The sequence below is a fragment of the Phocoena sinus genome, chromosome 21 (assembly GCF_008692025.1).
Source record: "Phocoena sinus isolate mPhoSin1 chromosome 21, mPhoSin1.pri, whole genome shotgun sequence".
Taxonomy (NCBI): domain Eukaryota; kingdom Metazoa; phylum Chordata; class Mammalia; order Artiodactyla; family Phocoenidae; genus Phocoena; species Phocoena sinus.
Window position 1 is genome coordinate 10,603,615 of NC_045783.1, and position 16,049 is coordinate 10,619,663.

Sequence of the window (16,049 nt, forward strand, 5' to 3'; positions counted from 1 at the left end):
TTGTCAGAACACTTAAACTCCCCATACGTGCATTGTTTTCTTCCTGCTGGCTGAGCAAGCAAGGCAATGTCAGCTACTGCATTTACTGTGCTTTCACGCGGCAAAACACCTTGCTAGAAGGCAGGCACGGAGAATGGAAGGCACATTTTAACGCCAACCGAATAAAAATGGTAAAACTTCGTGGACGTGTCTAAAACCCCAGCCTTGCAGGTTTATGCTGTCTGGTGGTGGGTGGGGGTGCTTGTTGGCACTTTTTTCTTTTAAGTTAAAATATTCCCGGATGATACAGCCTTTCCATCATGCATGGATCTAACTGAAATGGTTTGGAAAAAATAATATACTGACAGTGTTATTCCAGGCACATATAACCTGGAGCCCGAGATGGGCATACAGGTGCAGGAGACACGGAGAACAGGGCAGGTAAGGCAGGGGTGGGGAATGGAGGGCAGAGTGGCCAGGGCCGCGGGGAGAGGAAGAGGGGCGTCCCAGTCAGGAAAGCAGCCGCCGGACACCCAGAAGAGACTGGTGTCCCGGGGAGGGGCCGGCCGAGCCTCAGCCAGGAGGGGCCTCTATGCCCGAGGCTGTGCACAAGCTAGGGCCGGTGCAGGGTAAGGGCTTGGCTGGGGGGCACTCGCTGCCCCGCACACAGGGCTGGGGCTTCGCAGGGGGCCAGCTCCTGCTTCCCAGAGAAGTGCCCAGGCCTCTGCGCTCTACACCTTCATTGGAGAAAGAGAGAATATTTTCTTCCAAAACTGCTGTAAGAACTTTAGATTATATATACATATGTGAATATGTATGTGTATGTGTACACATATACATACACATATATACACCTGTATGTATGTATACATATATATAATATTATATATAATTTTATACATCCCTTACATAAAAGTATGTATATGTGACATACACATCTACACACGTATGAATATATACACCTACAAGCCTATATATGATAGGCATTTATAGATAATACATAAATATCTATGTTATACGTATATGTAAAGATAAATACACGTATATACATATAACATCGACCACTGTGCCTGGGATATCACGAGCTTTGTTTTCCTTTCCATGAGTGGGATGGACAGGCTCTCATGGGCTGCTGGGAGGATGAAACATGACAACATGCGTGTCTCCTGGTGTAAACGCCCCGGAGGTGTGGCCCCCGTGGTTACTGTCTTAAACACACATGTGACTGAAGTCAGTGGTCATGACAGTGTCAATCCTTCCTGCCACGGCCCTGGCCCTGTCACAAGGCCTAATTCTTCCAGAATCAGCAGTTCAGGGCTGTTCACTCCAAGGAGTCATCCTACGAATTCCAGCAATTTCTCAGCCACAGGGACACAGAGCTCCGCCTCTGCTCCATCCCCAGTGACACCTGCTTATGTCACGGATGCAATCGGGACGCGCCCAGGAAACACCTCCCGGTGGTCAGGCCATCTCCGGGGAGCAGCCTTGGGCTGCATCTGGGCCCCGTCCCACCCCACCCGTAGCCTGCGCACCTCGGACAAACAGGAAAGCGCTGTGGTCGCTGACCCCTCCCCTGGACACGATCCTCAGAGTGTAGAGACCCTCGTCGTCCTTGTTGAGGTGGCTGAAGGACAGCAAGGCCTGGCCGTCCCCAAAGAACATCTTTATCCACTTGGACTCCTTCAGCAGCACGTCTGGAAGACGGTCAAGGGAGACGGGCTTCAGGGACATGCGGGGACCCGGGGCACACGCGGAGGACAGAGGTGCCCACCAGCCTGACCCGGAGCACAAACACACACGTGGGGCTGGGGGGACCGGGACACGCGGGACAGGAGAGAGGTCAGCACGCGGAGTGTGAAAGGCGGGACTCGTCTGCAAAGGGCCCTGCTGCGGCTTCGAAACGCACTTCACCCAGACGCTGACACCAGGAAGTCCCCCACCAGCGTTTCTTAGAAATTAATAACACAGTGCCAACAAACCAGTCAAAAGGCAACGAAACCAAAGAGGCAAATTTCGGGAGAAGAAAGGGAAGTGACGAAAAATACTCAACATTGGATATCAAGGAGACACAAAATAAAATCATGAGAAATTATTGTTCACCTACTGATTTGCCAACATCCATAACTGGAAAGTGCAGAGAGGACAGCCTGTCAGGTGCAGCCTTGAGCCTGCCTGTTCCATTCGAATCGGCCAAGACTATGAAACTGCGGGTCCCCAGAATCCCGGGCACTTCCTAGTCACGGGAACACCTTCTAAGATCCATGCCAACATCCTCTGGGAATGTTAGGAGAACGCTCCTCGAATCCATTTCATTTCCAGAAAGGGTAACTTAGAATCTTAGAACTTAACTCTTAAATTAGAATTGCAAAGGGTAAATTTATCTCCTTTGCCACCACAAAGAGGCTCTCTCCCTTCCTCTCTCCCTCCCGGACCATGAAGATCAGACACAACTATCCTATTCCAACCGAAGAGCACAAGCCCAGTGCCCTCGGATCCCAGCAGCGGACTCCCGGGGGTTGCAAGGTCACAGGCATCTCCTCTGCACCTGGGACGCGTACCTGTTCCTCTCCTCTGCGCTTGGGCCCAGGGGTCCCCCTCCCCCTCCGCCAGCTCAGAGCTCTTCTCATCTGTCAACGGCCTATTTTTTCTTTCCATAAAGCTCTCCATCATCACCGCAAACCTGCTTTCTTGGCTAACTTTAACAGTGCGCCGGGCCAGTGCCACGCGTTTGGCAAATTATCACAGCCTGTTCTGGGACAGTCCTTATACTTTACAGAGGCTCTGCTTTACCATTTTGTGTATTTTCCCCAACTGGATTATAAACACCTTATGGGCAGGAATGGCGTGTGACTCTGTGCTATTCTGCATTGGGTTAGGCCCTGAATAAACACAGGCGGATGTTCTGTGACTGAATCCATAGGGAGCAAGCTCCCTCAGAAGCAGCAGCCAGAGATGAAGCTCCCTTCCACAGTCTACCCACACACACCACACACACACACACACACGCCACACACACACCACATACACACACACACACACACCACACACAGCTGACAACTATAGTTGTCACCACACACACCACACACACACCACACACACTACACACACACACCACACACACACGTCACACATACACACACACCACTACACACACGTCACACATACACACACACCACACACACACTACACACACACCACATACAAACACACACACTACACACACACCACACACACTACACACACACCACACACAATACACACACACCACATACACACTACACACACACACCACACACACCACACACACACACACGCCACACATACACACACACCACACACACACACTACACACACACGTCACACATACACACACACCACTACACACACGTCACACACACACACCAGACACACACACACGCCACACATACACACACACACACACCACACACACAAAGACACACACACCACACACACCACACACACTACACACACACTACACACACACGCCACACATACACACACACACGCCACACACACACACCACACACACACCACACACACGCCACACATACACACACACACGCCACACACACACGTCACACATACACACACCACTACACACACGTCACACACACACACACTACACACACACGTCACACACACGTCACACATACACACACACCACTACACACACGTCACACATACACACACACCACACACACTACACACACACCACATACACACACACCACACACACACCACATACACACCACATACAAACACACACCACACACACCACACACACGTCACACATACACACACACCACATACACACTACACACACACACCACACACACACCATACACACCACACACACTACACACACACACACCACACACACACAAAGACACACACATCACACACACCACACACACACACACCACACAGCTGCACAGGGCAACTGTGTGGTGGCGGAAGCAGTGGAGCAGGGCCCCGGGAATGGGGGGGTCCCAGCCCTGCCACTTCCCGGAGGTCGGGGGTAGGGCGAGGAAGTTCCTTGTCTCAGCTGCCCACTTATGAGGGGGTTGACAACACTTCCCTCCCAAAGACCTGATGAAAATCAAGTGAGTTATCACACTCACAACAGAGTCGGGACGCAACAAGTGCTAATAAGCGGTAGCTGCCGTTCCAGCAGAGGAAAAACATAGAGACACAGACAGCCCGCTCATTCCTCCCAATCACACGGAGACCCCCTTTATGGAGCTATAAACCCCCATGGCTCATCTACCTCCAGGCCTCCCTGCTAACCCCATTCCCAGGGAAGTTCAAGGTCAATGCGTGTCCAATCTGCCCCAGGCTCGCCTGCTTTGCTGCCCGCAGCTGTCATGGAGGTGGAGAAAGCGCCAGGTCAACACTAAGGCTCAAAACTCACCATGACCCCAGTGAGGCCGGGGTCTGAGCCCAAGCACGGCGGGTGTGGGGGCAGAGCGTGCAGGAGGCCGCGACACTCACCGTCCCGGTACCACTCGGCCCGCGGCTGCACCCGCTTCAGGTCCGGCGTCACCAGCAGCGTGCACTTGAGAGCCAGCGTCTCGCCTTCCCTCCGGAAGGTGACGCCGAATTTCTCCAGAAACTGGACGTCGAAGTGCATGTGCGGGATCACGGAGGGCAAGGGCACTGCACGGGGCAGAGGGCGCGGTCACACAGCGGGCCGGCTGGGCAAAGCGGGCCCCTCACCACCGCCTGTGCTCGCATCCTCACGGGCTGCGCTGTGGCCCGAGCGCCTGTGTCCCCCCCGTTCTCAGGTCGAAGCCCCGCCCCACGGTGTGAAGATACTGGGGGTCGCCATCGGGTGATTAGGCTGGATGAGGTCGTGGAGGTGGGGCCCGGGATGGGGTCCGTGCCCTTGTAAGGAGAGGACGAGACCACAGCCCTTTCTCTCAGCTCTTCATGAGGACACGGCGTCCCACACCTGCTAGCTGGGACGCGGTGTCCCCTCCCTGGTGGGCGTCTCGCCCTTGGACCTCCAGCCTCCAGAACTGAGGGAAGTAACTGTGTGATGTTCAAGACCCAGGTGTGCTGTTTGTTATGTGCCCGAGCTGACTCAGCCACTCCTGAAGAATCAGAAAACCAGCGTGGAGTGGAATCTGGTCATTTGTGCCAAAGGAGGATGGAAGGCGGAGTGAGCAGGGGGTGCGTGCTCTGAGCCACGTGCAAAGCGTAAAGGGTTTAAATCCTGCATTGGCCCCAAGATGTGTGAGCCCCTGAATCCATGGCAGCGACGGTCAGCACACCGGCACCAGCCAGGAGAAAGGGCCTTTTGCAATACAGCTTGAAAAGAGATCTGATGCTTAGAAAATATTTTTCAATGATATGCTATGTCACTACACATTTTTCTGCATAAAGAAGGAACATAATCAACTTACCTGTGATCGGGAGCCCCACAGAATGCAACGGCTCCTCGTCACCTCGGAATCCTGCAAGACAACTGGCGATCACGGCGGAGAAAGAGGACAGAAGGTGGGGAGACAGTGCCCCATCCCCGCAAGACGGCAGACTCACTTCTCACCACCACCGCCGCATTGGTGGACACCTGTCCGTGCACGTTTGTCGCCACCGCCGAGTAGGTCGCAGTATCGTCAAAGTCCGCCCTTGCAGGGAAAAAAGCAAGACAGCGTCCTGAATGTGCTGTCGGGGGCCGGCCTGGTCTCTGAGAGTCAGTGACCCGAACTCGAGCACAGCCTTCCTCGGCAGCAGCTCGTGTGACCTGGACCCCCGGTTCGTGAGTGATTTGTTTGAGAGCAGTGCCAGCTCTGCCCTCGGAGCGAGGTATTAACTACAGACACGGGCGACGTCTGATCCCGTACGATGCCTTGGCTTTGGCTTTGCGGGGGAAGACAGTGTACTAGCACTTCTGGAAATGCTGAACTGTACTCTCAGAGAGAAGCTTGTATTCCCTCTGGTTCTGTTTGTCTTCCTGCAGCATCCGTGGTTTTATCTTGTCAATGGGCAGCTCCAATCGCCTCAACCTCCAGGAGAATCAACCCCACCTCCCTCCCCACCAGGGGTTCCCTGCGCAGAACCCCCCAAAGCAATGGGATCGCCCAGACAGGAAGCACCCACTCGTGGGCATAACGAAGGTGCCTGGACTGGACCCACCTGAGGCCTCCGGGCCCGGAGCGTCGTGAGGGACGCGTGTCCATCCCCGGGAAGGACAATGGCCCAGGGACCGCGGAGCCCAGTTTCTCAGGGGTGGGGCTCCTCAGCTCCCCACGTCCATCCCACGGAAGCCAAAGCTTAGCTTCTGGCTGTGAACTGTCTTCCCACCAGCTTCCCCCCAAAACTTGACATGAGGACTCTTACTCAACTGACTCTCTGCTAGTTACTTTCCGTTGGCTACTCTGTATAAAAGTCTCAAGTGCCCAGCAAGACAGTACTATTACCCTATTCACTTGGAGAGAAAGTAGAGCCTTTAAGAAGTTGGGTAAACAAGGTCCACAAAACTCTGAACTCTGCAGCTTTCTGGGCCTTCTGCCATCTCTCCAGGCATGGGCATCACAGGCATAGTGACAAAAACACAGAAAAAGTTTACTCAGACTTCACGTTTAGATGCTTTAAGCATCCAGTGACCCAGAGACAAACCCGTTCTTTGGAAGCCCTTCGTCATCTTATTGTATTTTCTATTCCACCTGGAGCTGAACATAGTTTCTTTGACCAAAATATACAGTGTCTCCAAGAAACGAGAGAGAACATTTCAGGGACCCACGCTGCCTGGGAAGAACCCCGTCCCTGCCCCGACGAGGTTCTAATCCAGTTCCACTGCGCCCGGCGATGCCACCCGGCCTCCTGTCACGGCCGCTGCTCAAGGGAGAGAGAGCCGCTACCGCAGATGTTCAAACCAGTGCATTACGGTCAGGCCAACCTCAAGGCCCCTCAACAAAACTGCAGCTCTAGCCTGAACGCATCACATTCGTTTGCCTTGCCGTACCATTTCCACATACACTGTGGGTACAGCGTATCGCCAGGGGCAGAGTAAGAGTGACGGTACAACACGTAAAAATCCCGTAACCATAACACGGACGCTTTCCCCATCACTGGCCATTAATGTTCTCTGCTGATCTCCACACACACTGAGCATGCGCGTACACACACACACACACACACACACACACACACACACCCCAAACAGGCCACAGCAGCTACCTCTGGGAACACGGCTAGGGCTGGGGGTCGAGGGACGAGTGGAGAATTTCTTCTCTTCCATAACCTTAGGCTTCGCTTGGATTTTTTTTAACCTTGCCCTTGGGTTATTTCTTCTAAACAATGAAACCACTGTGTTTTCATAAACGCATTCTTCAAACAGGAAGTATTCTTCTGGGATTAGCCCTACAACTTGCTCTACAAAGATCCCTCCCCACTAGGGGGACTCACCCTCCCTGCAGACCGGAGGGTTGGGCCGCCCACGGGCATGGGCTGGGGAGTCGGGAGCCAGAACAATGCAGGGGAGAGGCAAAGGCTCCTGTACAGACTGCCGCACCAAATCCCCCGACCTGGAGGCTGGGATGGAACCTGACTGTGACACAGACTCAGAAGTAGGAGCCGTAAGGCAAAAACAGACAACCCACCCAGAGCCGACAGACGGGGCAGCCCAGCACAGGAAGTGGCCCTCCCCCTGCTGGACCTGAACCAAGGCTGTCCCCGGGCCCAGCTGGTCAGCGTCGCTACCCACTGCTGAGTGAGGAGGTTACTGGTGCCTGAAGGACATCGAGTGCTCGAGAAGACCGTGCACAGACGTCACTCAGAGTGTGTCCATCCGTCACCATAAACCTGTTTCCGTCTTCTTCAATACCTCCCTCAAAGGCCTTTCTGGATGTTACTTAGTCTCGGTAGTCTCCAGTGTCCCACAGTTTTCAAACCAAATCTCCCAAACGTGCTACCAATTTCTTCTTCAATATGAATTTCAGCAGTTTTTTAAAACAACAGTAGCAACACGCCCTGGACACACCACGCACTGGCCATTCACTGAAGCCCAGACACAGCTCCGTGCCGCACGCGACGGCCCTCAGGCAGAGCTGCTCACGCCTTCCCTGCTTAACTGAATTACACTCTGAGATTTCAAGGTCAAACTTAATGTTCCCATTTGCGACCACTAATCGCTGTGAATCAGGACTTTTCTTCAATATTGTGCAAATCAGAATAAAAGCCGGGGCAAAATTATGTTTACTCAGACTATTACAGGACTGCAGTCGTCAGCCGCAAGTTCTGATTTCAGGTCTGTGCCCTCATCAGGCCAGCCTGATAAGTCTCATCTACTGACTTCCGTTGCGGAGCACAGGCTCTGGACGCGCAGGCTCAGCGGCCATGGCTCACGGGCCCAGCCGCTCCGCGGCATGTGGGATCTTCCCGGACCGGGGCACGAACCCGTGTCCCCTGCATCGGCAGGCGGACTCTCAACCACTGCGCCACCAGGGAAGCCCTACTGACTCTTTAACAAATAAATAGTATGTATTTAAAACTTCTCAAATACGTTTATTGAATACCTACACTTTACTTGGGGGACACTGACGATTAAAATAAAACAATGCATTTGAAAACACTCTGCAACTGTATAGTACTGTATGAACTGTGTATATTATTAATTGAAATGTATAGCTGAATTCTTGGACTGAAGTTCAAAAGAGGTTCCCTTTCCCTCCCCGGAGAAGGTCCTCTCCTTTGCCTTTACATTCCAATGAAACAGCACGGATTTCTAAGCGTTTTGAGAACCGCAGTGAATCGCTCTCCATCATTTCTTAGCTGAGGACAGCTGGAGGAACCCAAGAAGGAGGCTTGTGACGCAAAGAAGGGGCAGAAGAAGCCCCAGGCACCAAGCCCACCTGGACAGCAGCATCTCCCGCCGGAGTCTGAGCTGCTCTTCAGTTGACTCACAGAATTAGGACCCCAGAGGCAGACGTACCTAACACTCTAGCGCTGATAGCTGGTCAGGTAACTAGTTAGCACTTGGTACTTAGCAGGAGGGACCAGGCTGGGGAAAACGTGCCTTGGAGGCAGGATCTTGGTGCACCACACACGTGCACACCTGTTCACGTGCACCTATGCAGAAGAGAGGTTCCACGGGGTCGTCTGATTTGTAAAGAAGCCCATGCCCCCTAAAAACCTCCAGACCCACTGATTTACTGCTACAGAGCCCAGGCAGGGCGCACCCGGCTGAGGGAGGATGCAGGCGAGAGTTAGAACTTCCGGTTATGCTAACTTTTGTCTCGTTCTTTTTGCACATCCCTTTTGTAAATGTTTTACATTCTATAAAATACAGTAGAACATATACGGATTATAAATAAACACACGTGCATGTACTGGGGGAGGGTTCATATATATTTGTTGGCTGCCCTTGCAGTGGGTGGGCTGCAGGAAGCATGGCGCCTGGGGACACCGGACAGAGGACACAGCAAGGGACCAGGCAGGCAGGACTTTGCCCAACTTAAAATTCTGCTCACAGGTCACTTGGAGACCCACATGCCTGACCCACAGCCCAGGGGCCCCCAATCTTCCTCTCCTGCCCGAGGCCATGCTAGGAGAAGCACTTTGCCAGCCCACAGAGTCTATTTCGAGCCTCTACTTCATGCTGTCAGAAATTGCAAGTGAGTGATTAAGGGGCAAACGGGTTTATTTTCTGTTTGGACCTCATCCCAGAATAGGCAGAGGTGGTATCCTTTGGTCTCAATTTTTACAAACTTCCATGGGGCACGTTTGCAGCCCAAAGTCTCCATCTGAAGTGCTCCCAAAACCACTCCAGGGGAGAAACTAATAACACTTCATCTATTTTCAAGAGGGGCAGGCAAACGTTTAAGTGGCACATGAACTTCTCTTGTGTAGTCAGGCCCCATGTACTCAAACTCTTAAGCGGTGTTAACATGGGATTTACAACTTAATTCAAAGTAGAATTTGAATATCAAAGTCTAAAAATAAAGTGCAAGAAGAGATTAGCCCTGGAGTCGCCCTGCGAGGAGTGGGGAGTGCAGAGAGGTGAGGTTAGAATAAAACACAAGAGAGGATGTTCTAAGCACCTTTATAAAAACACGAGAGCAGCATGAAAATTCTTTGAAGAAATAGAACTCACCCTATGAGTCCCAAGAGAAAATCTTATGAGCGTATAAAATCGTTATCAATTACAGCTTAAATTCGAACAGTACCAAAGGGAACTAAGCTCTCTTTTTGGCACTTCAAGAATTCGGCGACAGTGGCCAAAGAATATTCATAGGAATAAATGTCACTCTTGTAACAGAAAGAGCTCATTCCCCAGCCAGTGGAGCAAAGGAGCCAACACTAAGCTCACCACTTAGCCAGCCACAGGTCAGATGATGGTAACTCAGCAGTTTGGAATGAACAGCTGAGGTCAGCTGTAATTTGCGGGCTTCCCCCTGGCTCTTTTTTCTGAAGACTCTCTACATTTCATCTGTTAAGAATGTCCCAATGTGGGTAAGAATACTGAGAGAAAAGTTAGTCTCAAAAATTTCCTTGTCCCAAATTCCTTAACTCTTGGCAAGCTGAGGCAAACTCCAAGTAATATATCTGAGGATACCTGGATATATTGGGGCCTCACTGATTTAGTTCCCATGGTTCAAAGCTTCTCTTATTCCCAGTACAAATTTAAAAGTTGCCAACATAGTGTGAACAGGACTTTTTCATACTTGAGAAAGGGAATTCGTTTCTCTTTTCAAAACGATGACTAAAATTCAGCTTGCAAACGAACCAGTTGCTAGGGCACCCCAGGTTAGAAAAGAGTCACCCCACACACACACCAAATAAAAATACTCTTCAAAAGAAGGAAAGTTTCTCTTTCTAGATAGTATGGCTTACTGCCTGTGGAAATTTCTGGAAATTTTGGAAATTGAAGGAAAGTGGGATGCCTAGACCCCGCCCACTCTCAGCCTTCCGCACCCCAGCTGACGCAGGAGCCCCCAACCCTGGGGCTGATTCCGACCCCTCTTTTTCACTGACACCCACATCCAATCCATCAGCAGATCCTACTGCTCTAACTTCAAAATCGGTCCCCGCCCACCTCACTGGTTCCACCTCATCCACGGCGGTCCAAGCCCCACCATCGTTCTTGAATTTCGGCCAAGCCGCCCAAGTCTGCCCTACTATCCGTTCGCAGTCAGTGACCCTCTGGAAACAGATCTTTCACTTCCCCTTTGCCCCCAGTAACAGCCTTGTGACGGTTACAGGGTCCGGGGTGATCTTCACGGCGCTGGTGACATCTCTACCCTTCTGTCCTATGACTCCCACCAACTGCTGCAGCCCTGGGGTCCTGAAGCTCCTTCTCGGAGCCTCCGCCCCACGCATGTGTCCCCTCCTCCATCCCCTTAGATGTCTTCTCCTCTAAGGTCTGCCTGGCCCCCCTTTAACACCACACCCGCCCCAGCACCAGGCCATATGCCCCGACCCCTGCACCCAGCATCGTCACCCTGATCTACTGTGTGATTCCCTTTTTATTACACTTAAGGCTTGCCGCCATGTTCTGGACCTCCAAGTCAGGAATCGAGGTTTTGGTCGCTTTAACACAAGTTCCTAGACTGTGGGGCACATAGTAGGTTCTCAATAAACAGTGCCAGTGGGGCCCATGGGGCCAGGGCCTCCAGCTTTTCTAAACAGCCTCAAATTTACCTAGAGAAACAAGGCTATGACTCGACACAAATCTTAATCTTAACTGTAACCTGTTAGCCTCTGTCTTAATTAATCTGCATAATGTTACGATCTTTTTGTAAAAAATAAAAGCTGTGTGTACAGAAAAGCAGAGAGCAAATGAACAGCGGAATCTCACTTCTGTGAAAGAAAAATCAAAACGTGCTTGTACGGTTCTACACGTGTGTTGTGTAAGGGAAACGGCAGTGCTGTAAGTACACCAAAATACCGACCCTGGAGGTTGGAAATATGGATGAACTTTACCTTCTCTTAGTTATCTGTATTTACTGCATGTTTTCAATTTGCTACGAGAATAAAATAAAGGTCATATTTCCCTGAAGAGTTGCGCTTAGGAACCGTTGCCCAAACCTGCAGGAGATGCAGCCCGGCTGCTGAGCAGGCTGTGAGGGTGTCTGTGTGTTTCCCCGCGGCCCTCACACCTGGCACTGCCGTCCTTCCTTAGGCCATTTTCTCCTTTCGTTCCCAGCACAGGAGCCCCGCAGAACCAACCACTGAATCCACATCCCTCTGGCCTGACCCCAAGGAAACAAAGGGAAGCCTCTACCACCCATATTTAACTCAGAAACACCAGGAACGTCACGTGGAAGTCAGATGTGGTGTGAGCTGCCCGCCGCTTCTGTGTTTGGGAGGCTGCTCACCTGGGCAGGTGCTGGGGCGCGGCCGTGCCCGCCAAGCCCTTACCTGTTGATCTCCAGCGTGTGCACCCCGTACTTGCTCTCAATCCTGTACTTTCCCGGCTCCCCTGCCTGGCAGACCAAGCTGCCGTCTTTATACCTGAAAGAGGGAAACACCTGTCTGAGCATAAAGGCCGACTGGCTGTTTTGCACGTGTCCCCACCTTCCTGTTTCCCATCCCCCGCCGCCCCTCGTGGGCGGGCGGGCGCGTGCGCGCACACACACACACACACACACACACGCAGCACATTTTCGCTCTGCTTCTGCCTGATTCACCACTCGGATCGCAGGGCGGGAGCAGCTACGGGAAAGGTTCAGAGCCCACTCTTGGCTGTTTAAGGGGAGGTGGCTCTTGCAGAACTCAGACTACCTGGGCAACCCTCAACCTGCATGGGACAGAGCGTGGGCCAAAGGTCCCCTGGAACTTGTCAGGAACTCTGGATACATCACTCCAAGGACAAAACGTAACCAGTGCTGGTTAGGCCCTGGTCCAGCCTCTGGAGGGAGGCCGCAGTGTAGCCGGAGTGCACGTGGAGAGACCCAACTGCTCTGCACCCTGCCTGGAGGAGGCTGGCCTCGGTGTCCCCCCAGGACAGCAGGGCCACGGCTCCCCCTAGGGCAAGGGTGGGCGGCTCTCAGCCTCCCTGGCCCGCCTCGTGAGCAGCCAGAGGGCGGAGGCACTACTTTTCTGCTCTACTGCTGAGAGCCCTAACCCAGGACGCATGTGAAAGCACAATGTTGTGGCCAACGACAGACCCTGGGGACTCGGTACCAGCAAGTGGGAAAATAAATGAATATACAAGTGAGTTTTAGCAACATACGTTGAAACTAAAAGTGTCGTTGGTGGGGCTTATTTAATTTTCAGTGTCACAAGGCTCAAGGAACCCTCTCACTGTGGTTCCAGAGCCTTGGAGTTTAGGGTCTCCACTTACATGAGTAAAAGCAGAGCTGCAGGTAAACACAGGTCATTTCCGGGAACCTGGTTTTCAATAAAAGTCCTCTGGAAAATCATTTGGCTCAATTGCACTAAAATGAAAACGCCTGCCTAGGATTTCCAGGGGCCTCTCCGTGTTTTCACGCACGCATTTCCTGGTGAGTTTCAAGAGCATTGGTCCCCGGAGTAGGTGCCGCGCGCTCCCTGCAGGTGGATCTTCTCCACCCGCTCAGGTGACTCAACGGCTGCAGATCCTTCAGAGGAAGAGCAGTGGGGCCTCCGCCCCTGGGAGGCGCCCCCACTCACCACTGCACCACGGGGGTTGGGAAGCCCTGCACGGTGAAGCACAGCTTGACAGACATCTGTTCCCAGATGGTGTGTGACCGGAGCTGCACCAGGATCTCAGGGGCTCTGCTCAGCCGCTCCTCACGTGAGTGCCTCTCCCAGGCCAGCCTGTCGTCCACCTGCCCCGGGAAGCAGCACGTCAGGGTGCCAGGGGCGCGAGGCTCCCGCCACCAGGCCCGTGGGCATCGTGCTGACAGCACAGCTGCACCCGGCACCCGCCCACCCCTACCGTGTGCTGCAGGGCGTATCTGTCCACGTGCTGCAGGGCGTATCTGTCCAGCTTGTCCCGGGCATGGGTGCGGGCCAGGTGCACGTCCTCCTCCAGCTGGGCCAGCTCGCTGAGGAAACGCTCCCGCTTGGCCTCCCCATAGGAAGCCACCAGTGACTGGTACCTGCAGAAGCCAAGACGCCACAGTATTCTCGGGACACGTGCAAAGGGCATGTGGTCACTGAGGGCCTGGGACCAGACACGCGGTCCCCGGGGACTTCTTAAGTGGGCTCGAGGAGAGGGCGGGAGAGAAGCTACTTCTGCTTCTTTTGCAAGCTCTCCTCTGTGCGGCGACACACAGGACCCACTCGTTTTCCTTAGAGGCTGCCGTCTCTGAGTGAATTTAAGACTGAAGTGAAGCCTTCTGAACTAATAGATTCAAATTAAGAAATAAGTCTGTATTCTAAAAAAGTAAAAGGATATAGCCAGCAGCTTCTTAACCTGTCGGGGCAGAGAAACGAGGGGCACCTCCTTTCCGGCCCGAGGGCCACCTCTGTGGGCTCCACAGGTTACATCCTGGCACTGCCCGGCCCAGCGGTGCGTCCAGCCACCCTGTCACCCCTCCCCGGCCCCATCCCCTCCTTCACCACCGCGTTCCCGAGGCCCCGGCAGAGCCAGAGGCTTGCTGTTCCCTGGGCTGCCCGGGAAGGGAAAACGACAGCATCAAGTGTGCAGCCGGGGAGGCGGGGACCAGGTGGACGCGGCTCATAAAGGTGGGGTGTCAGACTGGAGGACTTTCTGCTCTGTGTGGCCCAGCGGCGTGGGGAAAGCCGTCCTAGAACCCGGGCAGCTCCCCCCCATCCCCAGCCTCTCCAGCAGCCCTGACTACCAGTCGGCGCTTCTCCAGACACAGCGCAAATCGCAGGCCTGGTGTCAGGTGTCCGGGAAGTTGGAGATTGAACACAGAGTTTCAGGAAACTCTGCAGCTTCTTCAGGCAGAGCCGTGGAGACAGGAACTATAATAAAAGCTAAAGCCCGAGCCAGTGTTCATTCAGCCTCACCTTCACTTCCGACCAGCCCAGCCCAGCCCACACCTGCCTGCGTCCCCTCCCCGGACACATACCCACAATCTCCTCGCTGCTTAGAGGTCATCTCCTCGCCCCTCCGGCCTTTCCCCACACCCTCTGCTCATGGTGATTCTCCACGGAGGAGAACAAGCGTCTAGGCTTTTAGGCACGGGTGCACACACATCACGTCACCCTAATCCCAACTGCCCGGCTCCCCTTCACTCATGGAGCCACATGCACAGAAATGATTTTGTAGGTCCCGGTGGGAGAAACAGCGAGCGCCTTGCTAAGAGGGCTCACAGGAACCAAGCTTTCCTGTCTGCAGTGAATCCCACTAAATGACGGCATAAGCAAAGGCAAATCTCTATTTGTGCCGCAAACTGTCCTGATAGGCTTAAAGGATCAGAAGCCCCACCTGGACCTCGTTTAGAATGTCTATGTGAATGGCACTTGTCAATAGCACCGCCAGTCCCGAAGGTTTTATAATAAATATTAGAACTAGAATTGCTCCCCCTGGCCGGCCCAGCCCCAAATACTGTGATCTGGGACATTGAGAAGGCACCCCTGCTAGTCTGTGATGGGGTGACTGTGACACTGCCCCCTTAGGCAGAATGACGTCACTCATCGTGCATTTGCCCTAAAGACAAGCCCCTCGGACAGCTGCATAACGCAGGGAGGCCCACTTCTCCCAGGACAGAAGTAGAGGCATCAAAGGGACATTTCCAATCCCCTGTATCTTCCAGGAGGACATTTCCAGACCCTTCAGGGCACGCCGATGCCTCATAGGTATTTATTTTACGTGAAGACACAGCTTAGCTCAAACTGATGAACCCATAACTTCATCTCTCTCCAAGGACCGATTTGTCCTGTAGGTTAAACTCATATCTGCCACAGGAGGTAAGGAATAAATACGTACTTTCAGGAAGGCCAGCAAGAGTAGTGAATTATCCTAATAAGGACTGGAATTCATCGAACTCCTCAAATCACCCTACACCGGGCTCCCTCGAATGGCAGGGACAGAGCAGGGGTTGCTATAAAATCTCCATTAACTCCGGCCCAGCTCACCAAAACCTCCCATTACTTAGATTTACTTTTAAAGGAGGAAAGACCTAATTTCAATAAGACCTTTCACATGGGAG

At 53.0% G+C, this 16,049-nt stretch overlaps 1 protein-coding gene across 2 annotated transcripts in view; it reads right to left on the reverse strand.

Annotated features, from left to right (window-relative positions):
• MYOM2 (myomesin 2) overlaps positions 1–16,049 on the reverse strand; it is an 84,580-nt gene that overhangs the window by 56,263 nt on the left and 12,268 nt on the right. For both annotated transcript variants that reach the window (XM_032618619.1, XM_032618617.1), the window contains exons 4-10: positions 13,865–14,027; positions 13,597–13,754; positions 12,364–12,456; positions 5,542–5,630; positions 5,406–5,456; positions 4,492–4,656; positions 1,512–1,673 (exon numbers count right to left, since the gene is read on the reverse strand). In XM_032618619.1, the coding sequence (XP_032474510.1) occupies positions 1,512–1,673; positions 4,492–4,656; positions 5,406–5,456; positions 5,542–5,630; positions 12,364–12,456; positions 13,597–13,754; positions 13,865–14,027 (881 nt within the window). The remainder of the gene's footprint in view (positions 1–1,511; positions 1,674–4,491; positions 4,657–5,405; positions 5,457–5,541; positions 5,631–12,363; positions 12,457–13,596; positions 13,755–13,864; positions 14,028–16,049) is intronic.